General features: G+C 39.0%; 1 protein-coding gene across 3 annotated transcripts in view; it reads right to left on the bottom strand.

Annotated features, from left to right (window-relative positions):
* LOC122807296 (collagen alpha-1(VII) chain-like) overlaps positions 1 to 14,030 on the bottom strand; it is a gene marked incomplete at its 5' end in the record, with an annotated part of 1,562,855 nt that overhangs the window by 737,704 nt on the left and 811,121 nt on the right. For all 3 annotated transcript variants that reach the window (XM_044078425.1, XM_044078422.1, XM_044078423.1), the window contains 1 exon segment: positions 6,749 to 6,793. In XM_044078425.1, coding sequence (XP_043934360.1) covers positions 6,749 to 6,793 — 45 coding nt within the window.

The following is a 14,030-nucleotide window of genomic DNA, read 5'->3' on the forward strand; positions in this document are numbered from 1 at the left end:
TAATACAGAAATGGACTCTGAGAAAATGAAAGCATTCAAAGCCCCTTAGAAGCTGCACAAGTTACAAGCAGGAATTTAACACCCTTCAGAGTTCTAATTATGTATCCCATGCACTGACTTCAGTATAAATTCCTCAGGTTTTACCTAGTTTCACACGAATTCTAGACCGAAGGTAATGTGTTCTTTTATTGTCATATGCAAAGCTGTACCAACAGCTCTATGGAAATTACTGGCCCCATGACACAGAGGAATAAAGCCCTGGATGCACCCCAAATGTCCTCTGTTTGACTGGCAGAACAGGAGCTTGAGAGACCTGACAGGTGAGTACAGAAGTGAGTAGTTAATAGTAGCTTATCCATCCTGCAGGAAGGGAGGGAATAAGACTGTCAAGGCTCACTGCAATACTTGCACTAAAAGCCTGGTGAGATCCCCACTGTAAGCTATATACCACTTGGACAGAAGGTTGCTCTTACATGGAGGTGTATATGCACCTCTTGAAGGCAGATAATGTAGAGCTTGCAAAGCTGCTGTGGTGTGGTGAGGGTTAGGGCTATCAGCATCCTCAATCTCCTCTTCTGCTCCCATAAATGGGTCGTACTGAGTTTGGGTGAGGTTGAGGTGGGCCTGGTGAGTGAGGACAGGAGATTGTGGCACCTGATGGTCAGCTACAGAGAGGTAGGGGAGAAAAAACAAAAAAGAACCTCTTTGCAAATGTACCATTCCTAGGAAAATGCAACTATTTATGTAAATTATATTACACTTATATTGTGCTTGACAGTGATATGTAAATCCAAAACAATGTCTATGTCTTCCTATGCTATGCTGTGTACTGTGTAATATTACTTTTGCTTACCTCTTGTTCATGAAGCTTTTCTTCTGGACCTGCACTGAAAATGAGCTCTGCCCAGTTGGTTAATCCTTGTTAACAAATACAAGTAAATAAATAAAACTAACTTTCTGCAAACCATAAATTATGTCTTACTGGAAAAAAAGTTACTATAACCTATGTCAGTGTTCTGTCACATTAGGCCTTAGTTAAATTATTAAAGATCTTGGTACTGTAAAAACAACATGGCCAAATGATCTCTCTCTCTAAACTGCCCCAAAACAATTGGCGTGATATGGTATGTTTCCACACTGCTTACATCATCTCATGTACCTCCATGTAACTCATAAGGTGATAATCCAATCCCCCATATGATGTGTCCAGACATTTATCATATATGTGGGAACAGTGGTCAGAGCAGAGAACACCTGATATCCTTTTCTGAGATACTTCTGTTTTACTGTACAGTACTTAACACTGTAAATTAGATTTGGTCCTCCAGCATAACTTAAATTTGTACTAGTAAAACAAGTAGAAATGTGCAGGGTACTGAAAAGTCACCAATAATCCAATAAAATAGTACCTTGCTATGAAAACCAAAACTAAGTAAATGCAGCCTGCACCCCAACCTATGCTAATTTGGTATTAGCAAAATGGGAGGAGAAATACCTTTTGAGATCTGAATAATCATCTAACTGGACCCTCTATAAGAGATTTTTAGATGACTTAGTAATCTTGTGGATTTGAAGCAGATTGAAAGTTTATATATACGTAAATGTGTGGACAGTAAACGTAAAAGATTAAGGATAAAAAGGAAAGCTAATCTGAAAGATTCATGGGATTTTTTTAGGGAAATGAAACAAGATTTATATCAGGAAAATTTAATATTTATTAACATTGACGTAATAGATTTATTTTCTAGTATCCCTTATGAAGAGGGTATGAATATGGTGGAAGAAATAATATTTGAAGATGCTGAAATGAGCCATAATGAGAAACTGACATGTTTAGGGTTGTTAGAATTAGTGTTGAAAAACAATTTTATATTCTTTAAAGGAGAATTCTACCAGCAAGTTCAGGGCGTGGCGATGGGTGCAGACTGCACCCCAACCTATGCTAATTTGGTATTAGCAAAATGGGAGGAGAATACATTTTGTGATCTGAATAATCATCCAACTGGACCCTCTATAAGATATTTTTAGATGACATAGTAATCTTGTGGATAGGGACCAGAGAAAAGTTTGATGAATTTATGGGCTATATGAGAAGTACAACCACGTTTCTAGATTTCACATACATTCTTTCAGATGAACGTTTACAATATCTGGATGTGGAAATATATAAATCTAAAGGGAATTTTGAGTCTAAGATTTTTAGAAAGCCCACTTTTTGTAACTCCTTCCTGCATTATAATAGTGCCCACCCCCCATTATAAAAGGAACATAGTAAAAGGTCAGTATGTTTGGGGGAGCCAGATGACATCCTTAGAAGTAGATTTTAAGAAAGACACTGAGGTATTGAAAGGTTTCTTCATGGAAAGAGGTTATCTGGCTGACCTAGTGAATAGGGTTATGGTTGAAATAAACGTTAGTAGACAGAACAAATTTAAACCTATCTTGGGAGAATGTATAAATGAGCAAAAAAATACAGTAATTAGTCAGGGGCAAGGTTATGGTGGAGCTGTGGTGCTAGAATACAATGCTCTAGCAGGACCCACAAAGAGAATTATTAGTTTCGAATGGAACAGATTTGGGTCTATTTCAGACTTGGAAAAGTTACCAAAATAGCCCTTGAAATTTGTATATAAAAATTTGCAGAGTTTGAAGAATATTTTAGAAAGTGATGGTAAGAACCAAGGGATAAATAAAAAAGAGGAGAAGAACATATAAATGTGGGCACTGCTCCTAGTGTGGAAACATTGCAAATGTTGACAAGGTTTTCATTGAGAGCAGGAATAAGTGGATTGCGGGGTCTAATCATTATAATTGTGAGTCTATAGGGATAGTTTACCTTGCAACTTATGTAGAATGTAGATCCTTCTATATTGGAAAGACTGAATGTAAGTTAAAGAGAAGGATCTATGAACACAAGTGTGACATTTTGAATAAAAAGGAGACTAATGCCCTATATAAACACACCAAAGAATGTCATAAGGCAGATTTCATGTTTTATGTTGTGGAACAAGTGAAGAGGGAAACCAAGGGTGGATTATGGGAAGAGAAAGTAGAGTTTAGAGAGTTATGGTGGCAAATCACTCTGGAAGCAGCAAACACCCCAGGTTTAAATGACAATATATCTATAGTTTCACTATTAAAAATGAGGTCTGCCAAGTTATGTGTTTTAGTGAAGGTATTCCCTACTATGTCCACTAGAGGGTATCCTAGCATCAGCTATAACCAAGCAATATGAAACAGATTTTTATTCTTTAATTCCGCTGTGGCGACCCCTAACCGGGAAAAGCCGAAAGACACAACAACAACAACAACAACATAGCCTGTAAAGTTTTTATTCTTCACAAAGATGGTAAAGTTTTGAGTTTTATTTAATGTTCATGTGGTTTGAATCATTTTATGCTAGATTCACAATAATATTCAAAACATGTTTTAATATAAATGGTTTTAACATTTTATATTTTATGTAAAACAAAATAGGGTGAATTGGTTTTAAATGTATTATTAATTATTTATTTTTTGCAAATTTGCACAGTTTTGATTGGTCTGTTTTAAAAGTGGAGGCTATATAAATGGTAAACAGAAAAGTTTATGTCATCTGATGAAGTATTTTCTGATGAGACGAAAACGCTGAGTGTTTCAAAGCGTTTGTGTGTTTTGGACTTGTAGAGTGTGTGTTTTAGTGGAATAAACTTTTAAACTGCTTCAGATTTACTTTGTTTCGGTTTTCCATACCAACGTACTGTTTTATTGGATTAAATTTGTACTAAGTACAAAGCCATAGCTAGGGCTGGATGGAGGTACTATTAGCACTGAAGAAGAGGTCCCAAGTCAATTGCATGATCACCTGATTGCTTTTGCTGAGTGTGAGTACCAGTACAGAATGTGTTGATAGTGATGGTACATTTTTGCAGCAGAAAAAGAAATAAAGATAGCGAGTTAAAGTTTCACCCTTTACAGCCAAGTTGCCTGATATGGGGAAGTCCAAATGCTTTTTTAGTCAGACAAAAAAAAAACTCAGCAATGCTTGCACTTCCTAAGGAAACTGAGGAAGGCAAAACTATCAAAAGCCACCCTCCACACTGTTTACAGGGGTACCACTAAAAGCGTCCTTTCCAATAACATCACGGGGGCTGCAACATCTTCGATTGGAAGGCTCTTAGGCGAGTTGTAAGGGCAGCAGAGAAAATCAATGATTCCTCTCTTGCACCTCTGGAAGACCTACATGAATCATGCTGCATCAGTAGAGCCAGGAAGATATCCAATGTTCCTTTGTATCCTGCAAATGGTTATGTTCTCCCTCCTCTCCTTAGGTAGGAGATACAGAAGTATGCACTGTAGGTCTTATAGACTTAACAACAGTTTCTTTCCTCTCTCCATCAGACTACTGAACTCTTGTGAAAAATGTGCCAGGAGACTGTCAATGCATTCTTTCCCTCCTACCACATAGTTATGTTATTTATCTGACTGTACAGATCCTTACATATCCAGGCTACGTTGCACTATACGTATTAAGCTTTTTCATGTGCAATAACTAACTGATGTGCATATTTAGAGTTGGTTCACACCTTACCTTACTGTAGGACTCTATGAAGTGCAATATAAATCACACTGTGCAATACTCATGCTGTATACATATATATATATATATATATATATATATATATATATATATATACACACACACACACACACATATATATATTTTATATATATATATATATATATATATATATATATATATATATATGTATATATACCAACTACATTTAGACATTTCTTGCCATCAGTGTGATCCAGCTTTTTAAAGTAACATTACAGTCACTCAGAAGAAACAATGCTTAGACATTAGACACTTGAGCAAATAAAAACACAGGAAAAACGCATAGGCAAATACACTCCAGAACTTGGCTTACGAGGACTTAAGGGGAAACCTAAAACAGCAGAACGGCAGAAAAAAAAACAATTACCATAAAGAAATTCCTACTGGGACTATACCCATAGAGCATTCTTTTAAAATAAGCAGCAGTCACACACAACTCCATGAGGTTGGAGTAATTGAGATTACTCATTCCTTAAAGAACAAAAAGAAAAAGGTTTTAAATAAACACTGCTGATGGGTGCATCTCATGACCCCTTGCCCACCTGCGTTAAAGGATGCGTTTTACTAATGGAAACTCTAAAAAGTGGCCTAAATCTTAATGAAAGCAGACTTAACCTACATAAACTCCAGATGTTGTTATTATCTGGAAGATAGTCAAGCTAATCACAAAATGTTGTTTAAGTGTAAAATGTTTGATAACAAATACAAATATATCAATTTTGAAATATTTAAAGAAGGAGATATTTCTGCTTTAGGATAACTTACAAATAATGTTTCATCTCCTCTGTTGAGCCATGTAACATTGTTGAGGACTCCTTGCAAAGTGATCTAGCCAATTAATACTTTACAAGTGCATTTAAGGTCTATACTGCTTTGCACTGGGTACATTAGTTGATCAGGCTACTAATCAGTAAACACTATTCCTTTTATGGTGGCTTTCCAAGGAGAGTTTCATACAGAATTACTTGAGCTCAACAACAGTCTGCAACCCTTGACCTTCTCACAGCCCTGACCATGTCGCAGTTTCACAGATGCTCATATTTTACGGACAAAGACCAACTAATTACAAGTGCTGGGCATCTCCTTTTTGCCTTTCATCATCACAGACGTAGGAAAACAAACACCACAGGCACAATATATTTGCAAATTAATTGTTTTACTCAACCTGCAAGAGAACATGTCAAATGGTACTGCAAACTCAGAAGTTTCCATCTCTTTTTTTTTTCCTAATCAGACACAAGTGTGGAGACTGACCAATAATCAGTGGAGAATTCCATCCTGAAGAGAACCTCTTGAGTTAGCAATAACCTTTTTCTGGACTAAACTCCTACTAAAATCTTTCACAATCTGGAAGAGTGAACTGAGATTGTCAGCAGCCAAAATTTCTGTTGACAATGATGGCTTCAATGAGGATACTGATGACAATGATTCTGCCACTGAAAACATTGTGAAAAAGAAAGCCCATGGTTGTCACTGAATTACTTGGTCAGATGTTGATGCCTGGCAAAGAAACAGCACAGCCACTTGACACATTGAAGGGCCAAAGGCAAAACCACAAATAGCCTTTAATGGATTTGCCATCACTTATTTTGTGTTGTACGCAGGCCAGAAAACTCCTTCCTGAAAAGACAGGAAAAAAAGAAAGCAAGACAGAACAAGGGGGAACAGGATACAATTAATGATGTTTGTAACAGTGGTCTCAGGGACTACCTTGTAGGTAACAAAAAGGATTATCTTCACCTGTAAAAGGGAGATCGACTGCTGAATGCCTTCTATAGTTCCCTGGAAAAATAACAGTGGTACTTTTGTTTTTGTCTGGTGGATGAAAGCAATAGCTAGCATTTATTGACGTCCTTTGTGCCTAATCATATGAGCCATATCAACAAATGGTCAGTGAAATCTCAGTTATGGCCTGGCAGAAATGAAAGGACTTTAGTTAGTAGTCAAGGCATAAACAATATAGCTGAATGTAATGTTTATTGTTTTTGACCACTTTAGGCCCACAATATCAAACTTAATAAGCAGTTCTAATGGTTTATTGTCTTTTTTTCTTATCAATCACATGTTTATGATACCTGGTTGCTCTTCAAATACTGAACTCTGACAATTAAAACAATTAGAAGGAGGAAGTGCAAAAAGAAAACTTACCTTGATTCCAGGTGGGCCAATAGCACCTGGAGATCCATCTTTACCCTACAAGGACAAACATATATATTTCAATTTAATTAAAAATGTATCTGTTTAATGATAAAAATAGACATTTACTTCTGTAGTCTCTAGAGAAAAAGAAACAATAAAACATATAGTTTCATTAGAATCAAACGAATCAAAAGTCTAATAAAAAACAGTATCTGTGTCAAATGGAAATTAATACCATGTGTCATCTGGGCATTCCTAAAAGAAAACTGTTAAAAAGAACCACTTCCATAGCATCACTGCAGATCTGTCCCTCATGTCTCTGATAGACAAAGATGGACAGTAATACCCAAATTAACATACCCCCTCCCCACATAATCTCATGAAACTTCCTAACGGACATATCTGTCCTAATAAATGCCCATGATACATATGGACACAACTGGGTTGGATTCCATGACTAGGCTTATAAAAGCCCTAGTGTGTTGTTAGCCCAGTATAATAAAATGAACCTATGAATCTGTCATGTATTGTCAACTTTCTTCCCCTTGAAAACAAATACAAAAGTAGAGGCCAGCAGCTAGTTTCCATTTATAACTGCTTCTAGAAACCAGTGATTGAGGAAAGCAACAAATTTGTGTCACAACAAGACACAAGCTAAGGAGACACTGTCAAAAAGAAACAACTTAAAAAATAAAACTGGCCTGACAGGGTACATCCTCAATACATTTGGAAAGTAATTTTTTTTCTGATTTGTAACTTGTGAGGTATAGTAAATTTAAGTTTGTCTGGGCACTGCCACGTTAGGGGTTTTCCTCACCACCCCCCCTCCAATAACATTAATAACCTTTCAGTTGGTGGTATATCTGATGTAAAGTGCTTTACTTCTTGGATTTATTTCTTCTTTGCTGCATGAGATTTTGTTTATTATTTTTAAATTTTGATGAAGACTACTCGCAGAAGAAAAGTATCCATAAACACAGACTCGACATGCACTGATGTATCTATTCTGAAGAAAGAAATAACAAAATATCTAACTTTAAATTATTCTTTTGGCAAAACCTGGTTAAGCACATATTTGTCTAGCACAACTATATTTGAAGAATGCCCGTAACACTTTTTAGGTTCAAAGGTTCATAGGTTGGTACTAGGCTATCGGCCCTAGGGCCTATACAAGCCTAGCCATAACAAATCCCTGGCTATTTCTTCCCACACGATTTACTTCCTGGACCTCTGTCTAGCAGGGCGACTGATGTGATCCCCGGGGTGAATTTCCTTTCTCCCATCCAATCGTCAAGGTTTCTTTTGAAGAGGGCCAAAGAGGCGCTCTGCTTGACATGTATGAGAAGTCTATTCCAGAGTCTGGGGAGTCTCTGGGTCAGGAACCTATCCCTCCAGCATGTTTTGTTTATTGTGGTGACAAGGTTTAGATCCCTGGAGCGTGTGGCTCTGAGGGATTGGGGTTTCTTTAAGTGTAGCATGTCCAACAGCTCTGGGTTTGACATGGCCTTGTATGTTAAGCAGAGATTGCCTCTGAGTAGACGATACACGACAGAGTATAGCTGGAGTTTTTTAAGGCGGTCAGCATAGGGCATCTGCTTTAGGCCTGTGATTCTTTTAGTGAGGTATTTCTGCGGCCTTTCCAGTTGTTGCAAGTGTAACAGGCTGGCTTACTTAAATATATAGGCTGCTGGTAGGTATGACACAGACAGACATACAGAACGGTTTTAGCAGAGAGTTAAAGCAGTTGTGGTACAGGATGTGTTGGTTATTGAGTGGGTAATTTTATGCTAGACAGCCTTTTGTCTTTGTTGCTTATGTTCCAATGTGAGTATTAGTGACTTGCTAAGGCTGGAGAAGAGGATCAGCATAGCCAATTGTTCTGTAACTGCAGTTTTGAAACGAGTATTCATTTTAACTGAGCTGGAGCACAGTTCTAGAGTTCTGAAATAAGGTGGGAGTAGGCTGAATCCCTGGCTTTACTGCTTGATTTAGAAATGAGATAACATTTCGTACTAGAGTGTAGGTCTACAACTCTTGCATAGTACTGAAGGATATTTTGTGGTGCAGGGCATTTATCAGGTGCATGTGTAAAGTTAGGGGCAGAGAGGAGTTATATATTAGTTAGGTAGATAGGAAGCTCAAATAATTTAATTTTTTCAGAGACCAACAATGATGTGTATTGTAGGGAGTACTGCTGATAAATGTAGCTAAGGTGTTGTAACCAAATTTGTTTTATTACTTTGTTGTAGTTATTTTCCTAAATGTAGTTACATACTTAGGATCTAAACATCTTACAATGTAATGTAAACCCATCAAAACTGTAACACATTCGTCCAATACAAAAGTCGTGTCATCTATTAAAAAAACAAACTTATACATCAAAAATTCAAAAACTTGTATGTAGTGGAAGTTCCTCTGCCAGGGCCCAAATAAATCTTCCTGAAAAGTCAACTCATATTCACTCGAGTTATGGAAAGAACACAGCTTGTAAATGAATGACATGATGTTAAGGAGGAGGCTGGACATATATATTCACCAGACAAGATGGAAGGGCAGTGCAGCAAATCTACTTGGCTTGAGATCCACAGTCTACTACTCAGCAGAAGGACAAACTAGAAATGGTGTGGGAATTGTGATGAGGGAGAAGCTTCAGAGGACAATAAGGGATGTTATCAGAATTAGGGACAGACTCATGGCAATCAGACTACTGTATAAAGATAGAGAACTATGCGTAATCTCAGTCTATGCCCCCTCGATAGGGTTGTGATAGGTGCAGGTTTTGTTCTCACATGGGGTAACTGGCTAGGCTTAAAAAGGCCCACAAGAGCAGTTAGCCTAGGACTAATCAATGAACCCATGAACATAAGAAAAAAGTGCTTTCAGACAGCAGTTGCAGGACCCACTAAATAAAGCAGGACAACATGAATTGGTGTTGATAATGGGTGACCTGAAAGCACATAATGGGACAGACACAAGAGGCTATGAGGACTGCCTTAGCCCACATGGGTAGATCAACAGAAATAAAGAAGGAGAGGCCATTCTAGACTTCTGTTTATGAAATGGCTTGACAGAGGCCAACAAATGTTTCAGCAAGAGAGACAGTCACAAGATGACATAGAAGAGTGGCCAACATGCAACTCATGTAGACTTCCTCCTAGTAAGAAAAAAGGCAAAGGAGTAAAATCAGTGATGGCAAAGTCACAAAGAAATCTTCAGTGAAACAGTTCACAGTATAAACCACTGACTGCCACAATCAGCTAAAAGCAGTGTCAGAAAAGGCTCTAATGTCAACAGAGACCAGGCTGAAGACCTGGAAGCTGACTGGAGAGAAAGCATAACACTGCAAGGAATTACTCAGTGCTCTAGCACCTCAGGAAGAAGAGGAAATAGGTGGAGTTGAAGAAGAATGGCAGCACCTACAAAACAGCATGTGTGAGGACTATAGAACAGGTGTGTTGCCAAGCAAGGTATGGAAATAAGATTCATAAGGAAAGCTGGTGGCCTTATGCTGAAGTTCAGGAAGATATTAAAAGAAAGAAAGGAGTGCAGGAAAAAGTGGGAGAAAGAAAAGACAGACAAGACTAAGAAGCAATACTGGTTGCCTAACAAAGAGACTAAGAGAGGAGATGCAACAGCAAAGAACAAGGCATCAGAGGCACTCTACCAACTTCTGGAAACTGACTCGGTAGGTGGCACAAAGAAACTCTATCAGGCTGCAAGGCAAAGACAGAAAGATAAAGAACAGAGTTAGATACCCTTTATAAAGGACAACCTGCTCACCATCCAACAGGAGATTAAAGGCAGCTGGAAGGAGTACTTTAAGCAGCTTCTGAATGAAAAAATTCCATAGAAACTGTACTGAATCAGACACAGCCTACAATGAACGAAGCAGAGGAACCTACCCTCCAAAAAGTAAAAACAGCACTAAGGAAAATGAAGTCAGAGAAAACAACAGGTTCAGATAAGCTCATAGCAGATATGATCAAGATGCAGGGTGAGACAGGAGAGAAATGGCTCTTGAAGGTACTCGTAGTATGGAGAGAAAGGCATATCCAAGATGACTGGAGAATAAGCATACTACTGTGAGTGTACAAGAACAAATGGGACATTCATAACTGTGGGCAATACAGAGACATCAGATTCCTGTCACAATGCATGAAAGTTCCAGAGAGGGTGATTGATAATCGAATATGCAAAGTTGTAAAAAGTAAGATGGTAGATGAGCTGTTCAGATTCAGATGAGGATGCAGCACAACCAATCTGATGTTTGCAGTGAGACAAACAGATGAGAAGAAGCTTGAGATAAGGAAAGAGTCCAACTAAGCATTCTTAGACTTGGTGAAAGCATATGAAAATGCCCCAAGAAAGTTGGTTTGAGTAGTCTTAAGGATGTATTAAGTCCCAGAAACATTGATAGAATTAGTGCAGACTATGTATAAGGACCTAATGACGCAAGTACAAATAGTGTTCGGTCTCACAGAGGGGTGTGCACCAGTGTTCAGCTTAGAACCCACTGTTGTTCATACTGGTGATGGACTACATCAACAGACAGGCTGGGGGGACAAATCAACAAATTTGCTGTAGGCAGACAATGTGGCATTACAGGCAGATTCTGAGCAAGTACTTCAGCAAAAGATAGTTGAATTGAATGCAAAACTGAAGGAATATAAAATGAAACTGAGTACAGACAAGACAGTTGTAATGGGAGTAAAAGGGAGAAATCAGATGAAGTTGAGAACTGAGATACCTTCAAGTATCTGGGAAGGTGGTTGAGGAGAAGGGAAGTCTGAATGAGAAGGTCAAATCTAGAATCAGAGGGGCTGCAGCCAACTAGCACAAAGTGAAAGGGGTACTGTATGCCTGCAGAATGCCAAAGAAGCTGAAAAGTAAGGTGTACATAACAGTGATGTGACCAGTACTACTGTATGGTACACAAACCTAGCAGTAAAGGCAGAGCAGTTGAGGAAGCTAGAGGTGATGGAGATGAAGTGCCTGATATAGGATGAAGACTGTGGGACAGCCAAAGAAAGGAGGACATCAAAGCAGAAGCACAAGTGGTTCCAATTGCAGAGAAGGTCAAGGAGAAAAGATTATGGCATATTCCAAATCAGTGGAGACTAAGCATACTACTGTCAGTGTACAAGAACAAAGGGGAAGTTCACAACTGTGGTCAGTATACAGTTATCAAACTCCTGTCACACTGCATGAAAGTTCCAGAGAGGGTGACTGATAAATGAATATGCAAAATAGCAGAATGTGAGACAGGAGATGAGCAGTTTGGATTCAGATCAGGATGCAGCACAACTGACCCGATGTTTGCAGTGAGACAGACAGATGAGAAGATGCTAGAGGTGAGGAATGAGTCCAACTGGAAATTCCTAGACTTGGAGAAAGCATACGACAAGGTCTCAAGAAAGCAGATTCAGGCAGTCCTGAGGATTTTTGAATTCCCAGAAACATTGGTAGAATTAGCGTAGGCTATGTACAAGGACCTATAGTGTTCGGTCTCACTGTGTGTTTCTCAGTGGGAGTGGGTGTGCCTCAGGGTTCATCTCTGAATCCCTCTGCTGTTCATATTGGTGATGGACTACATCCATAAACAAGTTGGTGGGGACAGATCAACAGAGTTGCTGTATACAGACAATGTGGCATTACAGGCAGATTCTGAGCAAGAACTTCAGCAAAGGATAGGTGAATGGAATGCAAAACGTTAGGCACATGGAATGAAACTGAGTACAGATAAGACATTTATAATGGCAGCAAAAGCAAAAAATCAGAAGAAGCTAAGAACTGAGATGGAAGGGACAACAGTGGAACAGGCTAACAGCTTCAAGTATCTGGGAGGGTAGATGAGAAGAAGGGAAGTCTGAGGAGGTTGAAGCTAGAATCAGGGGGGCTGCAGCCAACTGGTACAGAGTGTCAGGGGTAGTGTATAACTGAAGAATGCAGTAGTGCGACCATTATTACTGTATGGTACAGACACCTTGGCAGTAAAAGCAAAGCAGTTGAGGAAGCTAGTGGAGATGGAGATGTAGTGCCTGAGAAGGGTGGCAGGATGCACACTGTGACACAGACAAAGAAAAGAGGACATCAAAGCAGAAGCCCAAGTAGCTACAGTTGCAGAGAAGATCAAATAAAGAGTTTACAGTGGTTCGGCATAAGTGCAAAAAAGCAGAAAACAAGCTGGTGATGAAGATATGAGACAGACAGAAAGACGGCAAGAGGAAATGAGGGCATCCAACAAAGAGATGGATGGACTGTGTGAAGAGATGACCTGCAACAGTCAGGCATGACTGTCAAAGAAGGTAGGAGAGGGGTAGTGAATCAAGAGAGATGGTGCAAATTGATACAACACCCTGGCCCAATGTAGAAAATGGGAAAAAGGGGGGTTGATGATGATGATGATGATAATAACAATGAATCAAGGAAGTTAGCTGGTTCCACAAGACTGAGCAAAATAAACAAAAGAAACTCAGCCACTTCTCAGCCAGCTTTCCTTCTCTGATTTCCTAAAGTACCTCACCAGGATATAATGTCTCAGCGGCTCCTCAAGATGCACAAGATCCAGGCTGTGAAGGACCTGAAAGGAGAAGGTCAAGATCTTAGACACCTGGAAGTAACTGGAATCCAGTGCACATCCAGCTTAACTAAAGTAAAATGACTGGTCCATGAGGTACCATTCAACAATCCAGCCTGCAGTCTCCACTGCAGACATACCAGGTCACCATCTGTCATTTCCAGATTAATGGCATTACAGTAATCATGGCTAAGAACAACCAGTGTAGTGTTTATTACTGAAGCCAAGTCCAATAATGGTATAAGATTTTTGATCAAAGTGATACTTCTGAGATGGAAATAGGATGTCCTGATGAAGGATGACATCTGTTCTCTTGGGTCCTGGTGACAGATGACACCTGTTCCACAGATTACAGACCTGAAACACAAATTCTAGTGTATTAGCCTTGTAATTGAACATGGGTAAAAGCAGTGGAAAAATTCAATGGGCCAATGGTGATTTGAAACAAGAAGGTTTCAGTCTTTGTCTGGTGAAGCTTAAGATAATTCTGTATCAGTGGTGGAAAATACCATTCAAGCAATCCTCAGGAATGATAAAACATGGCACCTGATCCTTAGAAAAGGACGGATAAATCTGAATATTATCAGCACATGCTTGCTGGAGTATACCTCTCTCTCCATAGTGACCTCCTTTAGTGTCAGAATCTCTAGCATGATCAGTAAGGCAGTGAATATGGAGACCTGAAACATTCTGCATTCTGGGGAAAGAAGTGGA

This window comes from Protopterus annectens, chromosome 7.part0 (genome assembly GCF_019279795.1).
Source record: "Protopterus annectens isolate FY-2018-M chromosome 7.part0, PAN1.0, whole genome shotgun sequence".
Taxonomy (NCBI): domain Eukaryota; kingdom Metazoa; phylum Chordata; order Ceratodontiformes; family Protopteridae; genus Protopterus; species Protopterus annectens.